Below are 27,627 nucleotides of genomic sequence, written 5' to 3' on the forward strand. Positions count from 1 at the left end.
CAACTCATTAGGCTAAAACCAAATCTCTTAGCTTAGGTAATTATTATGATAGTAAGTAAACAAAAATCTCATAAATATACAAACAGGCTTTTTATTGAAATTTAACAAATATTATTTGAAAGCGCGCTCTGTGAGATTTGAAATCTTGCTGTTCAGCTTAACTATATATAAATTTGAAGCACAACTCTTATACATTGATGTAAATAGTATGCAACCTCTACTTAATGACACTTTGTGCTTAAAACAATTGGCTAAATGAATCTCATAAATTGGAACTGCAAACATGCCTACTACATAAACTTAGTTTGTAACGCTACAGAGATAATGGGACAACAGCTGGCATTCGGCTAATGACAGTGCGATTAATGGTCCAGGATGCGCATGTTGCCTGACACAATTTTGTTCTCCAGTATGGCACCGGCGGGTATATCAATACGATCGCCATGATTGGCAATAATAATCACAGTGCCCTGAAAAGCAGAAAAAACGTTTTTGTAAATTCGTTGCAGTCGGAACATAATGTTTAACTTACGCGCAGAGAGACACCACGTCCAAAGGTCACATCACCACTAACTGTCAAGTGATCAAGCTCAATGATGTCGGGTATATTCGCAAAGCGGCCCAGGAACTCTTTAACCTTGGAGAAATGGTTCTCGCCCAACTTAACGAGCGGCGTCGTGGGGAACATGCGCTGTGGAGACATCACCAGGCTGCCATTCTTCAATGTGTATAAGTTCGACATGACCAGGAGTAAATCGGAGGACTTTTTTACAGGTAAGAAACGCGAGCGCGGAACATTGATGCCCATAGCGCCATTAAAGCATTTCATTGCAGCACCCACAGCAGTCTCCAATTGTATGACACGCAGACCGGTCTCCAATGTCTTATTGTTCACAATAATCTCCATGTTGAGAGTGCGTTCACGCAGCACACGATCAATGGCTATAAAGCAGCGTTTTGGGAGAAGACATTTTATAAGCCCACTCGAAAGTATGCTAAAGTAAATCTAACATACCCGCCAAGTTGGCCCAGATGTTGTTGGTATTGAAGAACTTGAAAGTCTTTACAGATTTAAAGTCATCCACATGCTCCGGGGGCACTTGAGCGATTTCTAACAAGCGCAGCTTGTTCTCCATTTGAATGAGCGTGCCACCCTATACAGAACGTACAAGATCAGCGCCTTTGAATGGGAAAATGCTGCAATTTGTTTACCTTAACGTCAGCACGTGTCTTATCGGTGACCTCCATGACGAATTCAACGGGCGTGCTGGCACGTTCCTCGCCCACTAGCTTATTGAGAATATTCAAGTCGACCGTTGCGCCCAGATTATCAATGTTGGACAAGAAGCAGTACTCGCGTCCCTCGCCAATGAACTTTTGCAGCAGACCTGAGTTGCGGAAGGTGTCGTAGAAGTCACCGTGACCAGGTGGATACCAACTGAGAGAATTTAATGTTATTGAAATATTAATAGCCATATTTGTCACCCCACTTACGCCTCCATATCCTTTTCCACGTCAAAGTCTTTGGCAACGGGCAAGAAATGTTCGCGACTTATACGTGGAAAACAGCTCTGATTGAAGGTATGTATCTGCACACGGAATCCCTTGTACTTGCGCACAATCTTCTCAGTATCCTCGTCCGTGTTGAAGGAATTCATCAGCACCAGCGGTACATTGGCATCATACGTCTTATTGAGATGCTCAATCTGCTGCACGGTCAAGTCGAGGAACGTGAGATCGGAGCGCACGGGTATAACACTCTTGGGTCCGTGGCACCCCATCGAGGTTCCCAGACCACCATTGAGCTTAATCACCACGAGTTTGTCCAACATGTTCCGAATCTGCATTGTTTTTGCGTATTTTAGTAAAGTTAATTATCATGTAGAAATAGTGTTGGATTAGCATAAAATTTTTGTTAGGCAGCAGTTGGATTTTAGTTACAAGACATAGCTAGCACTAAACTTAGTTAAAACCATTAAATAAAATTAGATGTAAATAATAACTAAATAACGCCCATTAGCCCAAATAAGCGTTAGAGTGGAGCAAAGAGCATAGGGAAAAAAAATTGAGCAGAGTTGAAGCGCCAGATAGCATAGAAGTTGAGTTAAGAAAACGCTTTTACCTCATTCTATACGGTATAGGGCAGACATTAGCCATAACAACGGCGACAATTCAGTATTGAAAACAAAAGAACATGAAAATATGCGAAGATTAAAAATATGTATATGTATATGATATGTGTATGCCTTTATATAAAAGTCTACGTAGGTTAGCTGTTGAAAGGGGCAGACGCTTTATTTTGGAATAGAGGCCGAGGCCAGAGGAACCAGCAGTTCCATGCAGACAATATATAGAGCTACTTGCATACCTGTTCGTTCTTTGGGGACTTCAAATTAGAATAGTTCATTACGGCGTTCTCAGGCAGCTTCTGGATTTTGTTCCAGTCCAGCGCAGGACCCTCTAGAAGAGTAGCAAAGTAAAGTTTACAACATACTTTTGTCCTCTTTGTTTTACTCACCTTCTTGCAAAAAGCGTCCGAAGAGATCCGCAAAGCGATCCATTTCCGACTTGAGCGCTGGACGCCTAGCTGGCTCTGTTGTCTCCAGCAGTCGGTCCACATCGTTCTCCAGCAGACGCAGTGCATCGCGTTTGGTGACCTCGTGAAACTCCTTGGAGTCGGAGGGAGCGCGCTGATGACCACGCACCTGTGAAAAGTTAATGCGCATTGAGTACACTGTAAGAAATCATGGCAAGTGAACGATTAAAGCGTCTACCAAAGCGCAACTGAGCAAGCGCACTCAAGTGACAAAAGTTGCAGAAACCTCAACGGGAAAACATTGACAAATTGTTGTTATTGTCGTTGCTGGCATAATGCGTGTCTGGGGCAATTACAAGCTTCGTGTGGCACATCTACAATAATGAAGGCATAGTTAGCGCCGCTTGCTACAGTTAACCACAGACAGCCATGGCAACAAGTTTGTCGCTGCTCTTACCGCTGCTGCTGTCTAGTCTGGGACAACCGACAACAGCAGACGTTATGGATAATGTGAATGACGGGCTTAAGCTGGCAGGTCAAATGTTTGGCATCAATACAGCCGCGGACGTGGCTAATCTGGTAGCTAAAGCCTTCTCCAGAGTAGCCACGAGCAAGAAACCTGCTGATTTGCTAAATACATTCCAACAAGGCTTTGGGGCACAACAAAACGAGCCAGCGGAGGATCAGTCGGAGCAGCAATCGGATCCTGAAAATGCACAGGAGACGCCGCCAGTAGACGAAGCTCCTCGACGGCGTCCGGCTGAGTTCAGCAGCGTCCAAATGCTGTCGAATATAATGCGCATGATTGGCTTCGATCCACGTAAGCTCGGAGCTTTGGCGCTTAATGCTATCGTGATGATTGCACAGGCGGTAAGCATTACACACGTACTCGTTAGATAATTATTTACTCTCGTATGGCTCAGATTGGGAGCACTATTATGCAAGCAACTGCTAACCGCGACACAGGACCCGAGGCAATCTTCGAGCCCATCGAGCATCAGCCGCGTGCCTTCAACTCAGACAACCCAATCGACTGGTTCATGCAACGACCCAGCACCCATACGCAGCGTATGCTGCGTCGCATTATGGATCGCCAACTGCCTGAGCACATTGTGGACATGATTGAGGCCAAGGAGAATGCAGATCAGGGCGGCAACGAGGCCGCCTGCCTCAAGTTGCTCATGTGCAAGAGCACGCCCATTATTTGGGGCATGCAGGACTCGCTGAAGAAACGTTTGGCTGGCGAGCCCGAGAAACTTGACGAGAGTGCATATTTCAATGCAAATGGGTTCTTTAAGTACTTGCCCAGCTTAGATGAGTTCAGGCAACACAGCCAGGGCTGCGAGGCACGTTTCGCCCAACACTGTCATCGCAATGAAACATTGGGAAGGGCATAAAAATTGCATACAATCGCTAACATAACACAACGTTTTTTGTTTTTAAGTCTATATTTAGTCTTGCCAATAAAAAATATTTTTGGTTTCGTAATTAGTTCGACGCTTGAATAAACTACTGATAAGCGCATTAGAGAGACTGGACCTAATGTTCCATGAAATGACCTCTAAAATAGGCGCATACCGTACATTTGTAATCAGCTAGGTTTCTACATCGAAATACTATTTGTCAACCTGGGCAAATTCAAATGGATTAGGCAACAATGCACCTTAGTAGCTTATCTTATAAGCAACTGCGTTATTTAAATTTTACAAGATAAGCTCTTATACAATTTTTTATAGTAGAAGTCTAAAAAGAGAGTGATTCAAAGCGAATACTCCAAATATTTTCATCATAGAATATATTAGTCTTGGACAATCAATCTTTACATATACTAAATTTGCTTGTTTCAACTTTATACTAAAAATAATTATTGTCTGTTTGCTATATTTTGATAAAAAGAACTGCCGTTTCATAAATCTATAAATAAAATCATTATATTCTTTTAGAAAATAGTTTAACTGCATAATACAGTGAAATTGTTATCGATAATGTTGATATTGCCGTAATAATGATACGCCAAATTCATTTGCAATGACACAAGCAATATAATATTCAAAGCGTTGTGTAATTATTATTTGCGTGCATTGACATTCAGCAAGGTTGCAAGGTTGAACTCTGAGATAATCAAAGTATTTGCTGCAATTTCTGTCATTTATTGGCATTGAAACTAGCGCCATATATCGTTTGAATTCGCGTGTACGCAACAATTAATATAGAAATTACCATAATCATCGTAGAAACAAATACAGCTTGTGGAAACGTAGTAACAATATTATGACACGCCTACGGGGGCTTAGACGCTTGGAGGCATTTAATTTTATAACGACGCCAATGCGAGCGATAAGCCCAGAGTCAGAGTCAGAGGGCAGGTGTTTGAACTTCAAGTAAGGTCAAAATATTTCAGATATGTTGTCGCCGTCGTCGTCACATTCTTTACGGTGCCCTCACTGTCTGTCAGGCACTTGTGTCTTATTTGCATAGAAGGCTTGTTGTGAAATGCGTTTGGCATATTTAATAACATGAAGGAATTGCATGTTTAAGTTGTGCTATTAAATAATTATTAGCGCTTTGTAAAGATAAATGTATTTCAGACAAGATAATTATACAGTACAATAAATTTCACAAATTATAATACGTTTGCAAAATAATTTTTTATACTTATGTACTTAGAATTGTGTGTTTGTTGAACTCGTTGGCATTTCCGCACCTTTTGAGAGTTTCATCAAACATAAGGAATATTACCCTCATGTGTTTTAAAAATAAAATGATTTAATACAACGCTTAGCGATTGTATGTTTAATGCATATATAAGTATAATAAACCTATGGTCCAAAATGTACTTGACAATGAAAGCCTTAATATTGATTTTATGGTTTCTTGTCAAACATTTTTTGCAATCTTGTTACTGAGATAAGATTGTCTCGTATTTTAACATGGAAACCATATTCTTTGTTACTACACATTAGCAGATAGGAATTTTTTATTGAAAAAAAAAAAAAAAAAAACAAGCATAGAAAAGCAAATGATGCAAAATAAGAAAAATTGATTTGACATGCCAGGAAAAATACAATCCAACATCTACACATATGTATGTACATGATAGCATACGATTTTTATGCACTTCGTTTTTTGTTAGATTGATAACAGTGATTTGTTTATTGTGGTAATGCTCAGAACGCACTTGGCCCAAATATCGCGTAACGAGCACAGGGACGAAGACGAATACGGGATCGTCAACTTACACCGGCGCGTTGCAGCAGTACATCGATGGGTCGTATACCTGACGTCATCTTTTTAGCTTTATGATTCTATAAAAAACTGTTGCCTTTTTTTCAAACACTTGGCTATTAACTACTTTTACATTCAATTGTTTGCTTTAGCAAAACAAAAGCGCGCGTTAAAGTTGCGACAAGTGCGTTGGCGAAGCTGGCGTGTTGATGTGCAACTGAAAATACGGCTAGAATTGAATATGAATTTGAATTTCAATTCAATTTTTTAACACGAGTACACATAGAGAGGCGTCAGTGATGACTGCGACAGCAACGCTAACGTTCGCTGCGACGTTGGCTGAGCGACAAATGAAAAAGCAACAAGTGATAGCGTGCCTCAGTATGTGTGTTTGTTATGTGCTTGTGTATGTGTGACAGCAGTAAAAGAAAATACAAAATAAATAAAGACAAAATATTGTAAGCGCGTTCAAGACAAGAGCAATTCAAGTAGTTAAATGAGCAGCACCGCGGCCACTTAATGAGAAGAGCATAAAAATGCATTATTCAGAGCAACAGCAGCGCAGTATGACAACAGAGAGTCCAACAGCTGAGTGAAAACTATGTATGTATGTACACATGTACACACATATGTATGTTGTGTATCTTTTCAGAGCGATCGCTTTGTACATTCGCAAATGTAAAAGTTGCATGACAATTTGGAATAATATGCGTTAAAATTTTCAAAACCAAATAACGGACCTTTGAACTTTTATTATTCTATTTTTAAGTTAAACAAAAATCTGCCAAAATGTATGATTAACGGATTGCTTAATCAGCTGCAGATATCTATTAGAATATACATATAAAAAGATGGAATTGGAACATGTTAGGGGGGATGAAGGAAATGCAGGCTAAAGCTGTTTATTAGCAAACCAAGCCCATTTCTCAATTACGCTAAAAATTTTAAGTAATAAGATAATCCGAGCGCGTATAATTTCGCAATTTATAAACAAATTCCGAATATCGGGCGCGTATTTTTCTATCAGCATTACGTGTACATACACAAGTATTTTTTAGTTTACTCGGATAGCTTCTGATAAGAAATAAAGGCATAACAATGATTGAGCAAAAAAAATCCGCTAGTCTGTTCTTATGGCCCTATCCGAATCATGACAATTATTAATTATCGGCAGGCATCGTCAAAACACACGCACGCACATTTGTACATAAATTTGTATGCTCTTGGGCGACTAGGTCACTTGAAGGTTAACGTTAACAGCCAACAAACCAGAACTGCAGCACAGAGCCGCCAAATTTTTGGGCCATGAAAATGTAGGTGGAAGCGAGAGATAGGCAGAGCATAAAGCCGGTAAACGAATTTTGTTGCGGTTTTTGTTTACTGGAGATTATTACACTGCACTCCACTTCAAGGTAACTGCACTAACAATAGTGAACCGAATTTGATAGGACCTCAGAGATAGGGAATTATCAACTAGAACACTGTGCCTCTGTTTCTTTCCGTGATAATCCATACATCTATTCTACTGTGGTTCGACTTAATATATCTATGTTTTTTTTTCAGGCTTATTTTATTTTTAAAAGGCAAATCAGTTGGTTTTAAATTACTCAGTGGCTCAATTAAATTTAAATAACCTGATACAACATAAACACATACACGAAGAGGCGGGAATAGCGTTCCACATGGAGACAAACGATATTGCTGATTGGGTTGGGCCGTGCAAAGAATTGAGAGTGTCTTACTTATGGAGATGATCCAAAAATGCATACGCGTGCTCTCTTCACTGCGTCACGAAGAAACTGTGACTCGCTTAAATATTTGTGTTGTGCTCCTTAGCTACCTATTTTTCGAATTTTCTTTTCTTGATATTTTTGCTTAATAGTTATTTATATATTATAATTAGAGGACATACATAATACAGTAATGAAAAATCGCAGTTACACATATATTTTCTTAATGATTACTCAACTCCAATGAACAGCTGATTGCGAGTTAGAGATGGAACTTGTCTCACAAACCTGTGACAACGGCAAAATAATAATAATAGCAAAAGGGAAGCCTTAGTAATTTTTGACTGTCACCATCCAGTTAACGAAAATAGGAACAAAATGGGCATGTGCACGTCCTGCTGCGGCAATAGCGCCGAAGAGGCAAATCTAATGCCATCGCCGGTGAGTTTGCTCTAGGTTGAAGTTAAAAACAATGTTTACTTTCAATTTATAGGAGGAGCGTCGCAGGCAGCAACTAGATGCAGCTGAAAAGCGTCGACAGGAGAATGAGACGCGAGGAGTAAAGAATCTAGACAGCGTGCGTCGTCAGCAACAGCGAACTGCAGAATTGGAGCGTAGGGAAGCAGATGCAGCGCGTCAAGGAGGCAATAGTCCTACTTTTAACGCATCGCGGGTGAGAATGAGGAGGCAATAGTCCTACTTTACGGGTAATTAAATTAGCTCAAATACTCTTTAAAGCAAATAAGAATTAAAACTCTTGCTTTTAGTGGCAAACAAGTTAAGGGCAAGTTCTGGAATTGCTTAAACTTCTCGGAGCTGCCTTCAGGGATGGGTAAGGCCCAGTTTGTTGTCCTGTATATATTAGTGCATAGTTGTTTTATCTTTGTTCTGAAAATTTGGTGTATATGATATGTGTGTTTTGATTATTCCTCACAGTTTTTATACAATTTGTAATCACTACCAAATTATAAAAAACAATAAATGTTGAACAACGTCACATAGTGTAAGTTGGAAACCAAAATCGGGCTCAGTCGACTACGTAACAAAGTTCGATTAGAAAATTGTTATCCGTTTAATGATATGGGGAAGGGGATGAGAAATTCTGAAACGAACTTAATATTCTCAGAGTGAAGGATAACATCATTCAAAATTTAACGCACTCAGTAAAATATTGTACAGTCTTTTGCTCAGTGTTACAAGTTGTATCAAACAATGCAGATTCTCTCATTTATGTTTAAAGTGTATAGTAAAAGTGTTGGTTAACACAGCTTAGTTTTGCAGCAGCTGTTTTATTTTGACTGCGCAGTCGACTCTGTTTTGTTTTAAGCACCTGTTACGGAATTTGTTTTTGTTTTCTATTAATTTATAATTATGTACAATTTACAATTTATTGTTGCATCGTGTCTGCTATGTGCCACAGATATTATTTGCCAAGCCAAAACCATAAAAAAAGGTGATGCCTTTCTGCTGAAACCATATCAAGAGCTAGACTCTTGGAAGGGTAAATATTTTCCTTATGCTCCAGGTGAACCGCACGTGAAAAAAGTGCAACGTGTGCAATTAAGCCCCAACGCAATTTCAAAAACTGAAGATACATGGAAGGGCCCGTGGTTTCCCTATGCTCCAGGAGTGCCACATAGTACACCAAAAATTGAATCAGCTGAGGAAATGGGTCATCGCATCTGTGACGATGGCATGGTAAACAACAGATAAGCTGCAGCAATTCCCCATTTCATAGTAATAATTTTATTGATGCTAGATCAATTTGAAAATGGACTACGATCCCGAAGATGTGCGCCAAAACTTCAACTACTTGTGCCTAACAAGCAATCGAAGTGTCTTCGATCCGAATATGAATACCGAAGCATTGTTGACGGAGCATTTTTTGCCCAGCGCTTATGAACCTGCCTCCAAATGCCTTAATGAATCAATTAGTTATACTCATCAGCCGCCCACCAAGTAAGCATTTGTAAATTAGTCAAACCTGATCAGTAATCATTACTTATTACACTTCGATTATTTCCCAAAAATAATTTAATTGATTAGAAATTCTAATTGTAATTTATTAGCTACGATATTATTTCATTTAATTATCTCATATTTTATTATAATCCGTAGTGGACCATTCCGTCCAGTGCCCGCCGTTTATGGCAGTTACAAGTACCTCCCTCCGCAGCGGTATGTACGTAATCTTGCCGAGGGGGCAATAGTTATGCTGTACCATCCGTGTGTTTATCATGGCCAATTAAAGGAGCTACAAGACATTGTCAATGGATGTCTCTATCGCCATCTCATAACTCCTTCCCTATCACTGAGCCCGAAACGTCCACTGGCAGTGCTTGGATGGAGTCGTAGCCTGGAGCATGTCTGTCGTCGATAAAAAACTGGTGGCCGGCTTCATTAAACAAAATGCTAAGATAGGCCCACTAGCAATGCAGAATCTGTCCCGCGTTGTAGAAAAGCGCGAAACCTACAAGGCTGGGCTGCTATCGGAAGCACATTTGGTGACTGACTTGGATGACACAGAGCTGTGTGGTTATTTGGAACAGCATATGTGATAACTTGTTAAGGTTCCTTCACTCGAATACTTTTATACCTTCATCTGTAATATTAATAAATGAAAAAGTTATACACACAAGTTAAAATTTTTAAATTGTGATTTTATTGATCTTATCAATTAACCATTTATAGTTAATTAACCATTTAAATTTATATATATTTATATAATTAATATTAATATATATTTTAGATAATATAAACAAAATAATCCTGCCAATATCATATAAATAGTTTTGTCACAACTGTGACTCGCTCTTAACACTTACTCGTGATTCGTGAGAAAACGCTCACCTCTAATGGGATTTTAACATGAGCTGTTATCTGCATTTAACATTATTGCTGCAAAAGCCAAGAAATAAGTTGTTTTTGTTTTTTTCCACTCGACCATAAACAAAAGCTTTTTGTTTTACGGCACTTCGCATTCAGTTATATTCTCTTCTACTTCTACGGCCTCCTAAAGTCTATCACCCGTATTTGTATTTTCATTGCACATCAGCTGGACTGTAAAAAAGAGCAAGAAGCAGCAGCAGCAACGGAGAGGTGAAACAAAGGAGACACAAAAACACAATTAATTTGATTTTTGTAAATTGCCGCTGTCAAGCGAAGCAAGTAACAACCGTCGAGCTAACGAAGCTGCCAGAATATAATACATCACGTGAATATTCCGAGATAGGCGCAATTACCTACTACTGCCCTTCCAGAGCCCGCACCCAAAACAAAATAAAATCCTGCGACGCGTGTTTTACATAACAACAAGCGGCAAGCTATGAATAATTTGGCAGATACTGTGGTGGTAGATCCCGGCTTCGGCGGAGGCGATAAACAGCAACAGGCAGCTGTTTCTCAGCCGCAGGATCCCAGTGCTGTGGTACCACCGCCGGCAACAAAGCAGTCGTCGGCTTTGAAGAAGACCAGCCGTTATCGTAGCCGGTCACTCAGTGCCTCCTCGACGGATTCCTTCAGTTCCGCCTCGTACACAGGCAGCAGCGAAGACGGCGACGATGTGCCGCCACGCGAAAAGGTTCAAAAGAACAGTGAAGGGCAGCTCTGACTTCTGTGTGCGCAATATAGGAGCACAGCATGCCTTTGGTCGCCGCGAGATTGAAATTGCCGAACAGGAGATGCCGGGCATCATGGCTCTGCGTAAGCGCGCCGCCGAGGACAAGCCGCTCAAGGACGCCAAGATTGTTGGCTGTACTCACATTAATGCACAGACGGCTGTGCTAATTGAGACGCTGTCAGAGCTGGGCGCCAGTGTGCGCTGGGCTGCTTGCAACATCTACTCCACTCAAGTAAGTCCACGAAGGGCGGCAGGGAGGCTAACTTGAGCCAATTGGTTGTCACGCACAAACATAGAGCAGATACGCAAGACAAACAAATCATCAATCAAATGACGCAAAATAAAAGGGGTTGAGCAGAGGGCGTGGAGAAGGGGGTGGGCGCGGCAAATGGCTCAAGTGGTTTGGCAATCAAAGTGGCGACGCTGATAATTGTTATGTATGTGTGTGTGTGCACCCGAATTTGACGCAGAGAGAGGGGGATGACGACGGGCCTATGGGTAACTGGTTTGGGGCCGCCTTAAAGCGGATACAGCTGAAGCCACCTCCAAGCCATGCCCGATGCAATTAGCAACTCTTCAAGTCTTTTATGTGGAGTCTAATTAAAAGCTTACCCACGCAGACACGAATCATTGCCGTGCCTTTATCGGTGTTGACACACTGAATCACACCGTAAGCTGCTTGAACTTATCAGCTCAGGTGTTAATACTTACCCGTGCACTGTATTTGGAAACAAATCCCTTTCATGCAACACACTTTCTATTTGCAGAACGAAGTAGCCGCTGCCTTGGCCGAGTCGGGCATTCCGATCTTTGCATGGCGCGGCGAAACAGAGGAGGACTTTTGGTGGTGCATTGATCGATGCGTCAATGCTGAGAACTGGCAACCCAACATGATACTGGACGATGGCGGTGATGCTACACATCTCATGCTCAAGAAGTATCCAACCATGTTTAAGCTGGTCAAGGGTATTGTGGAAGAAAGTGTAACGGGCGTGCATCGTCTCTATCAGCTCTCCAAGGCGGGCAAACTAACAGTGCCGGCCATGAACGTCAACGACTCGGTCACCAAAACCAAGTTCGATAACTTGTATAGCTGCAAGGAGTCCATACTGGACAGCCTCAAGCGCTCCACCGACGTCATGTTCGGTGGCAAGCAGGTCGTTGTCTGCGGCTATGGCGATGTTGGCAAGGGCTGTGCTCAGGCTCTCAAGGGTCAGGTAACATAGACTGCAACCAATGCACGGAATGCATTTAACCTCTTTTTTTTATTCTCTCGCAGGGATGTATTGTGTACATCACCGAAATCGATCCGATTTGCGCGCTGCAGGCCAGCATGGATGGTTTCAGAGTAGTAAAGCTGAATGAGGTTATCCGGAATGTGGATATTGTGGTCACAGCAACGGGCAATAAGAACGTCGTGGTGCGCGAACATATGGACAAGATGAAAAGTGGCTGCATTGTCTGCAACATGGGTCACTCCAATACGGAGATTGACGTAAATGGCTTGCGCACACCGGATCTAACCTGGGAGAAGGTGCGCTCTCAAGTCGACCACATCATCTGGCCCGAGGGCAAGTACATTATACTGCTGGCGGAGGGACGACTGGTTAACTTAAGCTGCTCGAGCATACCTTCGTTTGCGGTGTCCATCACCTCGGCCACGCAGGCCTTGGCGCTAATTGAGCTTTTTAATGCACCACCCGGCCGTTATAAGTCCGATGTGTATCTGCTGCCGAAGAAGATGGACGAGTATGTGGCCAGCTTGCATTTGCCCACATTCGATGCGCATCTGACGGAGCTAAGCGACGAACAGGCCAAGTACATGGGTCTCAACAAGGCCGGTCCTTTCAAGCCCAACTACTATCGCTACTAAGAGGACAATAAGAACTACAACACACGTAACAACAACAATTAGAAAACACAAAGCCAACGAAAGTATTTTCTTTGCAAAATTACTAAAAACAAGAAGAAAACACAATTATTTACATGAGAATTGCAATTCTCTAAACCAAAAACCAAAACATTGTTAACACTACTAAACACTTGACACTGGATATAACTAAAAAAGTTACTACTTGAACATTTGTATTGCTTAGTTAAGTAAATAGCTCACACACACACACACACACATTAACACCGTATGCTTTTTAGTTGTTAGCATTTAAAGTACTTATTGTATGTGTTTTTTTTATCAAGTTCCCTTAGCAATAATCAATTTGCAAGCATTTGCTTTAGCCGCAAAAGTATTTTTCATTTTTTAAGTAATTTGTCGTAAAACCAGGCGCTACTAACGGTTTCGTTTTTTGACTAACTTGTGCTCTCTTTAACTCACTTTTGAATTTATTACATATTTCGAAAAGTTTGTCGTTTATTTGTATTTATTTATGTACTTACTACTTGATCTTTATTTTAGAAATGCAGTGCAAATGAAATTCCATATATTCAATTATTGAAATACATATATCAGAAAATGATAAAGAAAATATATATATATATATATATATATACATATATATATATGCATATACAAGTATATACATATTAGGCAACTTTATGTATAAAAGCTAACAAAAAACAAAGTGAAAATAAGCACACAAAAAATATGTTTGTAAAAATATAAAAGGCAAACCTGAAACTTAAGTAAAATTTGTGAGAAACGTGAAAACAATAAAAAACTTCTATTGAGCAAATTTGTCGTATATTTTCTATTAACCCTTGGAAAAAATACTCTGATTTGTTTTATGTATTATTCAGATGCATCACTCTTCTATTTTTATTTGATATTATGTTATTATGCCATAAAAGTTTAATGTTTCATTAATATATTTTACCATACAATGTAATTAACTTGTACATGAGTTTTTTTAAAAAAAATCATACAATTTTTGTAATCTTGTTTGTTACTTAAAATGCCGTAGAGACTACGTGAAAATATTGTAGATTCGTCTTAATTATGTAGGTTTAATCCTAACACATTGGTGGGTGGCCCGATCCAATTCAATGCGAACTGAACTGAGGCTCAAGTCGTTGCCGACATCGTCTCTACACCCCCTGTGCAACTAAATCTTAAACAAAATGGAACAAACAAATGTCGTGAAGCCGAAAATTTGCATTCATATTAATTAAAACACTAAACTATGAAGTAGTGTATTCTATGCGATTTCGTATGGATCTGTGTCTGTGCAAGTGCGTGATAGTGTATATGTTGGCGCATACGGACCATTTGCATCTGGATGGGGAAACTAGCGGTAAAGTCGCTTAGTCAAGGAAGTGCGGCTTCAAATGCTTGAGCATGCCAAAAGTGCGGAACCGTTTGACCTTCATGATTTTCATGAGCTCGTCATCGCATATGGCAAACTGCTTATTCTTGGGATCGTACAAGTCACGCTCCTTAATGATGGCCCAAACTTTCTTGACCACCTCGTGGCGTGGCAAGGAGTCAGCCCCCATGAGGGCAGACAGCTCCGGCGATAGATTGTAGGCCCGTGTAAAACCGGTGCTCTTACGACCTGTGCCGGAACCGCCAGCAGCCTTGGCTGCCTTCTTCTTCGGTGTCGGCTTCTTGACCACCTCATAGTCGGAGTCGGAGCCAGCATCGCTCTCAGTACCAGAATCATCGGCTTTGAGAGACTTGCGCTTCTTCTTGGTGGCCACCTTGTGCTTTGTCGGTTGGGGACGCTTCTTGGGTCCTGGCTTCTTCTTTTTCTCTTCCTCACTGCTGCTGGCAGCTGACTCCTCCTCACTTTGCTCGCTATCATCCTGAGGATCGGCGTCCGGATCATTACCATCGTCATCTTCACTGTTCTCGTCATCCTGCTGTTCGTTGATTACTTCCATCACAATCTTATCGAACTCCTTCTTGCGGCTCAGCAACGAACAGTTAAGCTTGCCCTCCACCTGCTCCCGCACTCGTTTTGCTGAAATCGTTGCGAGATCAGCATTCTTGAGCACAGCCTGAATCTCGGCCCTGAGCTGAGTGCTGGATATGTCCGACATTTTGTTCCTCAGACGGTTTGTTGTCGACGCAGTCTCAGACACAGACACGTTTGTTCAGCAACACTGAAAATTTATGAAAGTACACATGATTTTTGGTTTTTTTGTGTTTTTCTGCAATTATTTGCTAATTTTGCGTTCACGTACCCAACTCGGTTAATAGTTTTCTCAAATTTTTCGTTGGCTGTGGGATTTTTTCAGTTGCAGAACAAGCGGCAAATTTTTTCTTTATACCCTTTCGGCGTCTTTCAGTGCTGGGCAATGCTGGTAACTTTTGAGTGACAATAAAATGACAGATCTATCACCAAAAATAGCTATAAATAGCTAGCAGTCCCTTACATATATAGACTAAGCAACGGCTTTATCTTATCAAATATGTATTATTAATTATATTAGTATGTTAAGAATCTAAGCTTAAGACAGTTAGCAATATAATATTCTTAGTCCATACTTATTTTGAATACTTATCCTTAGAATTAGTGATTCGATGAAGCACTAACGTTTGGTGTATTGGTGTATGTATGTATGTGTAGGGGGACACCGAATCCTACGGTTTAGGGTATTTAGCCATATTTAAAATATACATATTAATTTTTAAATATCGATCTCAATAATGTAAACATTATTTATGATGTTATGTATCATCACAGACTGTGTAATAACAATACTTCATGATACCGATGTGAAAGCATTAGACAAAATGTAAATTATATAAATATTTCGATATGCTCAGTGGATATACATATGTATTTATATATTTAAAAATTAAGCAAATAAATAATTGTTTTTATTTTTTGAATTATTTTGTTTAATTGAACCAGATTTCTGTTACCCATATGGCAACTTAATCTATCTTTTGGAATATATAATTTTTAGCGATAATTTTTATTTTAAATACTAAATCTGATATACTACAATTCTGTAGTATTTTCTACAAGCAGCTCTGCCAGCGGAGCTGCCAACTGCTTTGACGCGTAGTTTATACAAACAGCTGCAGGCGGCGCTAGTGTGCAATACATAGTGTTTTTGTGAATTCCGAGACGTCTGTGCATAAAATCATTAAATTTAGTTACTTAGATGTGTTTAATTTAACAAATGGAGTGTGCAATAAGTGCTTAAGACTGTCAATATACCTAACAATCCCAGTGCCAAGTGAATAGTGTCAACGTACGTATAAATTGCCAACAATAACAATATCCCGTGACAGCAACGGGGAATCCAACAACAACAATAGCATCAGAGGCAGAAGCGCTGAGGTAATTTTGCTATTTTTTATGTAGGCTTTTGTTTATTTTTATTGTTGCTCGTTACAAATATATATGCGTGTGTGAGAGCGTGCGTGCCAATATGTGTGTGTGTGCTGCTCCATTTCTTAGTTAGTGTTTTAGGTGCAAAACTGAAGACGCGTCGATTATTGTTTTTGCTTTGCGCTATTAGTTAGTGTTTTTTGGCAAACATTTTGAGTGCGAAAAAGCAAAAGCTTTCAGCGCTCTGAAGTATTTGAGTCTTCTTCTATGCGGTTTTTTCTTTACGCTTTGGTATCACATTCGCGTCTTTGTTTTGCCGGCAACGACGCCCTTTTCCAATACGAAGTGAAGTCGCATGTGCAGCTCGTGTATATTTGCGTGTCTCCTTGTGCGTGTGTGTGTGTGTGAGTAACATCGATGGTTCGATACCCTGCATTTTAAAAGTATTCTGGTGGTTTCATTGCGGTTTTTTAATTTTCTTGAATTTCTTTGTAATTGCAAGTTACTGAATTTGTGTGTCCCCTCAGAATAAATGCGCCAAGCGAATAAGAATTTATGTGATTGACTTGTTGCTATTTTAGAAAAACTAAAAATATTTTACCGATGAAAATATTTAATAGCTGTGTGTAAATTAAATTTATATTCAGTGTAAAATATTTGATTCATCTGTGGTTTAATGTGCACACGATTAATGAGTTGTTGTCGTGTTTGCTGGCAGTTGCTTCATGTCGCATACAGTGGATGCTAACAGTATGCTGTCACTGCATTGCAACACCTGTTGTTCGTAGCCTAGTATTTTATTTGTACACACACTGCTGTGGCACACTGTTAATATCTTTTTCTTGGCATAGTTTATTTTTTTTCTATTTTGTTATTGCCTCCTTTGCTCATAAAGTAATCATATAAATTATCACAGATTCTGAAATCAACTGTTTTGAAAAATTTTCCACATGAAACAATTTGTACAGGGTAAACTTGCAACTGTCCGAGCACTGTCATTTGCTCTGAGCCAAAGTGATTTGACATTTAAAATATGTTGTATTAATTGTTTTAATACGGTACTGTATACTGGTTTCCATTAGATGTGTTTAGATTTAGGTGGTGTTAACCAAAAGTAACCACAATTTAAATTAATCGCCCATACAGATGTTGCCAAGTTTATTTAGCCTTTAGCCAGTGATCATTGGAGAAAACCAGCATTGCGTTTAAACAGTTCCCTTTTAAATCAAAAACTAAATAAAAAATATGTATACAAATAATTGTTTCACATTATGTGGGGTTTATTTAAACTGTTCATTTGCAAATCATTTAAATTCCCTGCAGGCTTTTCGCCGTTATTCCATTTATTTATGGCCTGCTTTAAGCTAAATGCTCGCCATTTCGTCATTATGTACGACGTCAAAGTAGCAGACAAGTCGAACAACTTTCGCATAGTGAAAAATGTTTTTCAATTTTTACGCCCACGTCCCACACAAAATAGAATAAAGAAAAATCTGACGCGCTCGATTTCTGTTTGTTGTTCCTCTCTATTTATTTTTTCTATGCTTACCGCTGTAATTTATATATTCAGCACAATATTAGGAACGTCGCCTGCACTCGAGTCGACTAAAGCGCACCGTTTAACCAACAATTGTGATATGACTTTATAAATAAAACATATTTTATAACTAAATTTGAATTTATGAATGCTTTTACTGTAAAAAACTTTATATTTAGATTTAATATTCTATAATAGGGTATCTAACTTGTGAATACATTATTTTGGGCGAAATGCTTTTGCGCTACTGCATTGACGAAGACGTTCATAAATAAATGACTCGCTTTAAGCATAGTGCACAGTGGGTCATAAAGATGCTCGGCCCACTCATATATTATAAGCCAAAAAACTATTTGGCAATTTTTAAATGTGACCCTGGGTGAGGTGCTTGACAGCAACAATAGCATTTATAATGGTTGCAAGATTCCGTTGTATATATTTATGTTAAAATGCTTTATAAGCTAAGCAAGAGTCGAAAACACTGATGTATAATTTTGATAACACCAGAGTTGAACTTTATTTTTTTTATAGCATTTTATCCTTTATCCTTTCATATAAATAATTTCCTCATTTAAAATGTAAAATACTAAAGCAACTACAAAGAAAACTTAGCGGAATAACTAACCTAATCTCTAATATTTTAATTAGGTTTCAAGCTGTATTATTCCACAAAGAGTATTCAATATTCGTTTGGAAATTTTATCATATAGTTGCAGTTTTATTTGTAAATTTTTTTCATGTTCTAACTATAAATTTGATTGCGTCACGCTTTTTGCACAAAAAGTGTAATAAATTCCCTTTTTGTTTGGATTTTCTCATTCTATTTTGTGTCCCTGACATTGCAGCATGGAAAATGGCAAAAATGCGTGCAAATGTGTTCGATATTACTGTAAACAAAGTATTCATAGGTGCAAGTTGTTTACGACTGCCAATATGAATTCGCTGTTTGATTACAAATGGCATCTTTGTGACTAATTAGTTCTAAATCTGTTGGCTGCCTACGTAAATCCGTCAAGAAACACGCCCACGGTTGAGCCAACAGTCGAACCCGCCCCCTTTTTGAGGCGCATAGCGACAGATTTTGACGTTCGTTTCATTGGGACCAGCGCCCAATTTGGCCATAAATTTCAAAAATGATTTGAACAAAATTTTTCACATTTTATGCAGACAATGTTGTCGCTAAATAAAACAAGAGCACCAACAACAAACAACAACAACAACAACAATAAAAGCTATGGCTGAGTCAATTTTCTTATTTTTAGTTGCCATTTTGATAATGTGGGCGCGGGTGCGATGGGCGGAGGGGTGGTGAATGTGTGGAGCATGAGAAATTTCGTTGATTGCGATTTATTTTTGCCAATGCTGCGCTCGAGATCAATTTTATAAATAATACGCGTTCAAACATTTCTTTCTTCGTAAGTAAGCAGATTTATGCTTAATTTATATTTTGTCGAAATTTAGATTTGTTTTGAATCTAATTTTACTTGCTAATGGTCAAGACTCTTGACTGAAACTCTTCGATCTCTTACCTTATCAAAGGTAATAACAATACTGCAATTTTGTTTTCTGGCACGCCAGATGTTTTCCCAATATTCAATTTCTTTTTATTATTGCCGAACATCAATTTATATATAACAATCTCATTTATTAGATTTGATACCAGCGTTCGCCAATTTGTGAATTTGTTTATGCGAATTATAGCAAAGTTCTGGCGAAAGTTTGCAGAGATAGAATTTTTTTCAAGGTCGTTGCGTATTTGTTATTGCCGTTCAGCAAGGATTTTTTGCTGTTCAAAGTATTTACTGTCTGAGGTACATACGTATGTTTATCTGCTTATGTCGCAATGTGTGTAGTTAAGATTTGTTGGGCACTTGCCAAATAATATAACATTCTCTTATAAATTTTCAAGCATTTTCGCATTTAGTTAAGTAACAGAAGCCTGCTAGGAACTTATCAACAAAATATATATATTTTTGATAATTTAAACTATTTTTATAAGAATAATGTTGCAAAAATGGAAGTCTTAGTTATTTATATTAATTAATTGTTTCATATATGTGGTAAAAGTTCTTGCATTTCAATTCTAAATTGTTGAAGCAAATGTCAAAAGTTTTGATTGTTCAAAATAATAACTTGTGTCCTCGCTTTGGACTTTCTCTTGGTGTGCAAGAACTAAATTTTTAAATTGATTTTAACAATAAGTATATGTTCTGACTACTGACTACTGAAAATCAATTTTGCTAAATATTTGCTAATTGCTTGCACCTTGACCCAGAAACCTACATAGAGCATAGATCGAATTAGATCTTAAGTCCCGAATGCCTTGCCAACTGCTCGATGCGTAGGGTGCCTGTATACATGTATATGTATATGTGAGTATGTATGAAAATCCAACAACAAGGCAAACATCTACTTAGAACAAAGACATACACAAAAATTGTTTTTGAGCATTTGTTGTTTTTATTTTCGAAAACGAGAAAATCTCTTGATTTGTGCTCTCGGCTCTCTGGCTATTTTCGAAATCTGTTTCGAGTTTGAGAACGTAAATGTAAAGACAGCGTCGTCTGCATATTCGAAATGTGAAAATTCATTGTTTCATTGAGGAAAATGTTGAAAAACTTTGTTGGTCGCGCTGACGCCAAATTATCTAACATTTTTCGGAGCTGCTCGCTGAGAATTTTCGTCGATGTTTTGCGGCTCCCTGTACGCGTGTGTGTTTTTCTCTCTCTCTCTCTCTCTAAATGTATGTGCGTTTTCGGATTTCGAAACTAGCCTGGCTAAAATACTCCTCAATTCGAATCATCGCACGACCACCCGTGCCTGTGACTTGTGCCGTGTGCTGCTCTGTCTGCTGTGCGCTGCGTCTGGTGTGCTCAGTGGTCTCTGCGGAGGTTTCACGTTTGAACGTCTCGTACAATTTTCACGGAAAAGCGCAATGTGAAAGCCAAAGACTAGAAATAGCCACGGCGTGACGTCCCCAAACTAGACTAGACACTGACAGTAGCAATCCGAAACGAACCCAGTTCAGTTCAGTACAGATCGGTACAGATCAGATTAGATTAGATCAAATCAAATAAGATCGGATTGGATCAAATCACAAGATCCTATTGATTTAGTGTCGCGCTTCAACTCAAATGGCTGAATAGAGTGTGACCGACGATCGAACTCCGTTTGCAAAACGAAATGCTGTTAACATTCCAAAACAGACGAAAGTGTTGAAAATATATTTGCTACGTAATCTTTTCTGATTTGTGTTGCGGGCTGCAGGTGGTTATAGATTTGCCCGCTTAAGAAACAGAGAAACAGAGAGAGTCAGAGAGACAGCAGCCATCGCGGCGACCCTTACGCCAATACCAATACCAATACCATTGCCAACGCGAGTCGGGTGTGTGTGTGTGTGTGAGAGTGCAACTGCACAGCCAGTAAGTGCGTGTGTATGTGAATTTAGTGTGTGCGGTGCAAAGTGTGTGATCAAATGAGTCGTCAGCTGATAGTGTTGTGTTGGCTTTGAGGCGGCGCACATAAACGCACAGTCAAGGAGAAGGTGCCAGCTGGAGCAAATTTTGGTCTCCCCTCATTCCCAATTTGGGTCTGCACTGGGCAGTGCGCGGGCGGCGGGATCATGCCGATCATTGCCGATGCCACCAACGATGAGCCACCAGCAAAATGTTGCAAATATTGTGAGGGTATGCCTAGAACTTACATATACACCAATCTATATAAACTCTGTATATACAAATGCAACCTACGGGTTCACTAACCCAGCGATAATTCACTGATCTCTTCATTGTAGTAGTTGCTTCAACGCTTGCGCGTGCTAACGATAATTAGCTTGAGGCGAATCCAAACATTAGACACACGAATTTACTTATTGCATTCGATCTGCTCGCTTCAATTGATAGATTTATGTGTAATTTTCACTCTCTCGCTCTCTAGACTGACTGACCGACCAAACGAACGACCAACTGACTGACTGAACTCACTGACTGACTGACTGGCATTAACTTTGTGGCCCTGCTTGGCTTTTAGTTTTCTGTGTTATTTTGTCGGCATTTGTTTGTTTTAAATTTTCGAATTTTCAGTTGCTTTTCTGGTTGCTGCTGCTGTTGTTGTTGTTGTTGTTGTCTTTTGTACTTTGTATCTGTTTAAGGAACGCCAGCAATTGTTGGGCACTTTGTTTTTCCTGCCCTGTTGCCACTAAAGAGTCGCTGACGTGTCTACTTAAAATTTTGAAATCGTGACAGTCAACGCCAACACAAACCGGCAAATAGGCCGCTAAATTAGCTAAGAAAGCAACACCATTTTATTTAATATTTGAAATAAACATGCTTAGAAATAAATCAAAGCAGGAAATGTCAGCAAAGTATGTTCAGCATGTAAATTACCTTTGAAAATCAAAATTTTCGCTCTAGCATCTGCTATACTTAGTCACACAATAAGTCATTTATTAAATATGTCTAACATTCAACTAATTTGAAGCTCATTTCATTTATTTAGTTTCCCATTCTAATTATTAACGCGTCTCTATGGGTCTATGGGTGTAAGCCATGCGTTTGGCAAACACTCAATGTCAGCCCCCAATGCCCTTCACCTCCATTGAAACGCAACGCGTTGCATCTTGCCCATTAATTTAGCCCATTGCTAACGAGCTGGCAACATTGTATATTTTGTCAATTAATGCAAATGATCCGCAATTATATAATATAAAACTTTGTTATGACGATCAAGAAGTTAATTCTTCTCTCAAATATTTGCATTCCATCATTGAAAGTTTCTGAAAACCATTTAAGCAACTACCAAATATTTAAGCTTTGACTTTTGCGGAAAACTCATTTAAAAACAAATAAATTATTGTAATACCTGGAATTAATCACTTTAAAAAGCCAGCAACAACAACAACAACAACAACAACAACTCTAATGCCACATATAAATGGCTTGTTTACAACAATTCACATTGTTTACAAATAGACAATAAAACCGCTAGAAAAACGTTTTTCCTATGGCCAGCAGCCAGGCTGTATGGAAATTGCTTTCAAGCCTTGACACTCTTTTGAAAAACACTTTTTTTTTGTTTTTGGTTTTCCATTATTATTATTATTTATGTTTTTTGTTTTGGCGCAATTTTATTACTGTTGATATATGCTACAGAATTAGTTGATTAGCCTGTGTATGTGGGTGTGCGGGCGTGCGTGCGTGTGTGGGCGTGGCATTAAACTGCAGTTGGCTTGTTTTCTTTAGTGTAATACACAGAAAATTATTTCATTTGGCTGACAGACGTCAAGAAATTTCTTTTACGACTTTTTTATTTACATACAAAGCTAAATGAAATGAGCAACAGCCTGCGCTCAAAATTAGCTGCTGCTGCTGCCGCGACAATCAACAACAGCAAGAGTAAAATCTTATTTAATGTAAGTCAAATGAGAAATAGGCAAAAGGGCCGTCCCAAATGTTGTTGCTCTCTTTGGTTTTTTGTTGTTGCCTGTTTTATGGGAATTTTCAATGTAATTTTTTACGCTTGAGCACCGCAGAAGGTGTATGAATGTGTATCCGAGACACTTGGGGTATGTCTGTGGAATTGTTGTTGTTGCTCTTAAACACTTTTTGTAAGTGTTGCCCTGTCTGGTATTTTTAGAACTGCCCCAACATCCAAAATGAATTTGTGTCCGGCGTTACGTTGAAAATTCAATGGCTAATTAGACGACGGCAAAGCACGACATATATACATATCATATGAATCTGAATCTTCCATCAGATTCTAGAAATGATGTAGCAAGTAAATAACGAAAGCTTAACAATTAACAGATTTTCTTTTAGAAAATTTTAAAGTTTATCACATAGACTGTATTGAATAATTTGATTTGATGATGAAGCAAATATGTTCATATTAGTGGAAAATTAAAGCGCAGTTAACTTTTTTTCATTGAACCAAAAACTATGGCAAATAAATAAAATAAATGGGTAATCTACTATTTTGGAAACTTTAGCTAATCTATCTACCAAACTGCTGTATAAGAATTATAAAGGAAATATTAGGTACTTGAAAAAACTCTATTTTAGAATCAACAGCAATTGGTTTCAGCGCTAAATTTGCCAACGAACTCTCTTTAATAACCACTTTGAGTTGTGTTTCAAAGTTAAATAATGTATTCAAAACTTTCCGTCATGTCCAATCTATGATGCTAGATGGGACGAGGTTTGATTTGATTCGGCTGGATTGTTAATAATACATGGAATTAGAGGAGTACGTGTTTTCCTCTCACTTATGACACACATTGAAAGTACACAATGTGAACAAATTGTAAATGTACTCGCATGACCATATGGAAAATCATTTGAATCCCTTTTGTGGGTTTCGGGCAGCAAGAACTTATTTGTACAAAATATTTGTTGCTACGCAAGCAACAAAGTGGGAAATAAATTTGCACTTGCATCATCAACAACAGTAGCAACAGCAACAGCAGCAGCAACAACAACAGCAAGGAACTAGCATTACAAAATTTATTTGAATATCCATGGAGCCAGGGCGTCGGTTCATTGTTTTTAGCCCAAGCTAATCGCGCCAAAAAGTGTCGAAAAACATGCGGCGAAATTGCCGCAAAACAAAGATGCTCTCACACATACACCTCACAACTATCTAACGCACATCTCTCGTACTAAGTACAGATGCTGGGTGGCTGACTGTTGTGTTTCTGCTTTGTATTTTGCCCATTTTTGTAGTCAAATTTCGTTTTGGCCGCTGTTGTTTGTGTCTGAATCAGCCGCGTCTCGCTGACGTCTTTGCCCCGTGCCAGTGGCACTGCTAGTTGGATGCGGTACAACGTGGCGTATGAATAATTTTGTTGTTTTCGGTTTTGCGCAATGTTTACGCACACATACAACTCGCACACACACACACACGGCCATACAATTATATTGGCAACGCACGGCGCGCCAAAGTCAAATTTCATGTAAACCAATGTTCATGTTCATACATATAGAAGAAGACTGCGCCCCAATGGGAGAGTGGGCGGGACGCTGTGCTTAGGCATTGTCAGTGCTTGTGCATTACTTTTTTGCATATTGCAGACATATGTTTTTGACGAAAACAACAACAGCGATGATCAACAGGCAGCTTGGCTGCTGGTGCCACAGGGAATGTTGTTGTTGTGTGTGAAGCATCCACACACACACACACACACACATCAACACACACACACAACACACACACACACACACACAACCCACACCATCCGCATACGACACACACACACACACAAGAGACATGACACACACACCGACACACACACACATTTGATTAGCATTAGCGTTGAATGCGGCTCGGAATTCGCCGGAAAATGAAATGAAGCGCACGCATTTCAGCAAATAAACAAAAGCGAGAAACACAAAGCGGAATTACTAGTACAAAATGGCCAACTGGCCAGCACTATGATCAGATTAGTTGGTCAGCCCGAGGGCCTTAGGCCTTAGCTGCTGCATTCTAGTTTGATTGAGTTAGCTCACAGGCAAAAGATAGAAAGGCGAGAAAGTGTTTACTGATTTCCTTGCCATATTCTCTCAGTGTATACGCGAATTCTTTTGAAAATAACTTACTGAGTAGCCTTGCTTAGTGCTGTCGTTTTTGTTTCTTAGTGTTTTCCCTGCTACCTTAACTTGCAACACGTGTGCGTTGCACCCTCTTTTCCCCCTTTAAGGTCATTCTGCATGTTGCGTCTGCTCATTATAATAATAATATGCTTTCAATCAATTGCATTTGGCTGCCTGCCGCAACGCTTTATTCAAATGGAATGCTATGAATTTCCTTGCTTTTCTCATTCTTTATTACATTTTTTTGTTATTATTTTGCTCTTCCTCTCTCGCGCATTCTGTAAAATGCAACAATTTGTATTCGTAGCATTGCCTGGGCAACAAGATCAAGACATGGATGATGTCGCATGTCCATTGTATTCTTGCGCCCTTTTTGTGCGTGTGCTCCCAGTCCCTTTGCCCTCGCGCTTTCTCTCTAAATGCTGCATGTAGTTTTTGTATGGAACGACCTTGATTTTGAACTTATTTCTTTAAATTGAGGCTAATGGCTCAGCAAAATGAATTAAATGAACATTTTATATATTTAGTTATAGTAAGATAAGATTATTTTTGTTAACAATATATCCATACCAGTCAGAGTAAATGGTAGTATATGCATTTTATTTTAAAATTAATGGCAGTGAAATTTTGATTTGACCTTTATAAAAGCTTTCTCCTAATCTGTCCACGCTATAAACAAAGCCATATAAAATATTTGTTATTAAGAAAAGGATAAAGGTAATGAGACATTCATTCGACATTAAATTACTCATACGCCTGGTTGTCTTAAAAAAACGCTTGACGCAACAACTCGTTTGGTAAACAAATGAAAATATCGTTCATGGCTTCTAAATTGTTTTTATGCATTGAGATCTCACTCATGCTACAGCTATTCAAGCAACCCACATGCTCGCCCCCTGTAAACAAATGCTATAACTGAAATCAAGCATACGCAACACACACACACACACGAGTGTATACGTGAAGACTCCGGCACACGCCTCATTAGAACACCTTTCAGTTTGCTGTGTAATTTTCGCAACATTTTTAATGGCGTGCGGGGACATTTTGGCACTCGAGTGACCATGTGAGGCTTGCCCCTCCCCATTCCTGTGGCTGCCACTTCGATAGTTGCGCTTTCTTTCTTGCTCAATGCGTCGCACGCAAAACTATTTAGAGAAGTGTCAAGAAATGTCTGCATTGGCGTTGCTGCTGCCGTTGCAACAATTTCGCCATCGTCGCCATAGTTTCTGTTTCTGTTGTCGTCGTCGTCGTCGTGCGTCGTGCGTCGCCACAGCTGTAGCTGTAGCTGTAGCAGTCGCACGCCTGCCACGCCCTGCTCACTCCGGACGGCAGCCAACCCCTGGCGTTCACTTCTTATGCGGGCGGTCGTTGATAAATTACAAAACATTGCGCCAGCTATTTTAAATGTGGCATAAAATTTGCATTTTATATTTTGATATTTTTTGATATTTTTAACGGCAAATTTCAGCTGTTTGGTGATGCAGATGCAGTTGTTGTTGCTGTTGCTGCTGCTGCTGCTCGACGCTGTCACCGAATCGAGGTTGAATCTTTTTACTAAAAAACAGCCTAATCTTACCCCAAAGTGTGGATGTGGGCGTATTTGCAAATTGTGTCACATTGCTCATTAGCTTCAGTTGCATGAAGCATTTTGGCGCGCACAAAGCCCAAAAAAATAAAAGAGTATAGAAGGTACAGAGTAGATTATACAATTGCCAAAAAGCCGAGAACGAAACGAGTCGAAAATTTGTCATTTTGCGCTGCGTCTTGCGTTTGCTTGGCGTTTTTGTCTGATTTATTTTCAGTTTGACAAATGCACACAAAACATTTGACCATGGTATGTCAAGAAGTGTGGTCAATGTATTTTTAATGCCACTTCGATACAGATAAATTGCCAACAGGCGCAATAACAAACAACAGGAGCAACAACAACAACAGCAGTATTATAAAAAAATCTCCTATAATAATGGATGCTTTGTTCAAGTTGAGCTCGTGATATGATTGTCCAATTAGCAAACAATTCGCATTTGATTATAAAATATTGTGCTTGAGTATCGCTCAAATATGCAAATGATGAGTTCACTTCAGAGCTTATTAATACAAAGTTGAGTTTAAACAACCACATTGCATAATTATAGAAAGACTCTGTGATTT

The 27,627-nt window shown here is 39.3% G+C and overlaps 7 protein-coding genes across 9 annotated transcripts in view; 5 read left to right on the plus strand and 2 right to left on the minus strand.

Moving 5' to 3' along the window:
* Window positions 1-71: 71 nt before the first annotated feature.
* On the minus strand, window positions 72-5,961 carry LOC108600772 (UTP--glucose-1-phosphate uridylyltransferase). 3 transcript variants are annotated; one of them, XM_017988536.2, is made up of 9 exons: window positions 5,776-5,961; window positions 2,519-2,705; window positions 2,369-2,460; window positions 2,123-2,128; window positions 1,495-1,841; window positions 1,213-1,438; window positions 1,016-1,154; window positions 533-942; window positions 72-470 (listed from the first exon to the last, which is right to left on the minus strand). In XM_017988536.2, exons 1-9 carry the CDS (start codon window positions 5,821-5,823, stop codon window positions 363-365), a joined length of 1,563 nt encoding a protein of 520 aa, XP_017844025.2. In that variant the 5' UTR covers window positions 5,824-5,961; the 3' UTR covers window positions 72-362. The 3 variants fall into 3 exon arrangements, with proteins under 3 accessions (XP_017844025.2, XP_033149476.1, XP_017844026.2); XM_033293585.1 differs by lacking the exon at window positions 5,776-5,961 and adding an exon at window positions 4,757-4,780; XM_017988537.2 differs by lacking the exon at window positions 2,123-2,128 and having other exon boundaries at window positions 5,776-5,960.
* On the plus strand, window positions 2,712-4,352 carry LOC108600773. The gene is made up of 2 exons (XM_017988540.2): window positions 2,712-3,406; window positions 3,460-4,352. The coding sequence occupies exons 1-2, from the start codon at window positions 2,966-2,968 to the stop codon at window positions 3,931-3,933; spliced, it is 915 nt and encodes a 304-aa protein (XP_017844029.2). The 5' UTR covers window positions 2,712-2,965; the 3' UTR covers window positions 3,934-4,352.
* A 1,816-nt stretch (window positions 5,962-7,777) lies between the features above and the next one.
* On the plus strand, window positions 7,778-8,351 carry LOC108599314 (small VCP/p97-interacting protein). Its single transcript, XM_033293587.1, has 4 exons — window positions 7,778-7,932; window positions 7,985-8,135; window positions 8,179-8,198; window positions 8,259-8,351. The coding sequence occupies exons 1-4, from the start codon at window positions 7,870-7,872 to the stop codon at window positions 8,271-8,273; spliced, it is 249 nt and encodes an 82-aa protein (XP_033149478.1). The 5' UTR covers window positions 7,778-7,869; the 3' UTR covers window positions 8,274-8,351.
* Window positions 8,352-8,822: 471 nt separating this feature from the next.
* Window positions 8,823-10,123, plus strand: LOC108599094 (CG12093). Its single transcript, XM_017985884.2, is given in 4 exon segments — window positions 8,823-9,189; window positions 9,251-9,450; window positions 9,610-9,853; window positions 9,855-10,123. Coding segments are annotated over 4 exon segments (966 nt in total). The 5' UTR covers window positions 8,823-8,862; the 3' UTR covers window positions 10,050-10,123.
* Window positions 10,124-10,404: 281 nt separating this feature from the next.
* Window positions 10,405-13,540, plus strand: LOC108601114 (adenosylhomocysteinase-like 1). Its single transcript, XM_017989033.2, is given in 4 exon segments — window positions 10,405-11,086; window positions 11,088-11,342; window positions 11,878-12,327; window positions 12,390-13,540. Coding segments are annotated over 4 exon segments (1,569 nt in total). The 5' UTR covers window positions 10,405-10,816; the 3' UTR covers window positions 12,984-13,540.
* Window positions 13,541-13,937: 397 nt separating this feature from the next.
* Window positions 13,938-15,360, minus strand: LOC108598808 (upstream activation factor subunit spp27). Its single transcript, XM_017985550.2, has 2 exons — window positions 15,251-15,360; window positions 13,938-15,169 (listed from the first exon to the last, which is right to left on the minus strand). Exon 2 carries the CDS (start codon window positions 15,104-15,106, stop codon window positions 14,369-14,371), a length of 738 nt encoding a protein of 245 aa, XP_017841039.1. The 5' UTR covers window positions 15,107-15,169; window positions 15,251-15,360; the 3' UTR covers window positions 13,938-14,368.
* Window positions 15,361-21,277: 5,917 nt separating this feature from the next.
* Window positions 21,278-27,627, plus strand: part of LOC108600167 (flocculation protein FLO11) — a 40,741-nt gene continuing 34,391 nt past the window's right edge. The window contains exon 1 of the mRNA XM_033293728.1: window positions 21,278-21,573. Within this exon, the coding sequence (XP_033149619.1) occupies window positions 21,510-21,573 (64 nt within the window). The 5' untranslated portion in view covers window positions 21,278-21,509. The remainder of the gene's footprint in view (window positions 21,574-27,627) is intronic.

Source organism: Drosophila busckii, chromosome 3L, assembly GCF_011750605.1.
Source record: "Drosophila busckii strain San Diego stock center, stock number 13000-0081.31 chromosome 3L, ASM1175060v1, whole genome shotgun sequence".
Taxonomy (NCBI): domain Eukaryota; kingdom Metazoa; phylum Arthropoda; class Insecta; order Diptera; family Drosophilidae; genus Drosophila; species Drosophila busckii.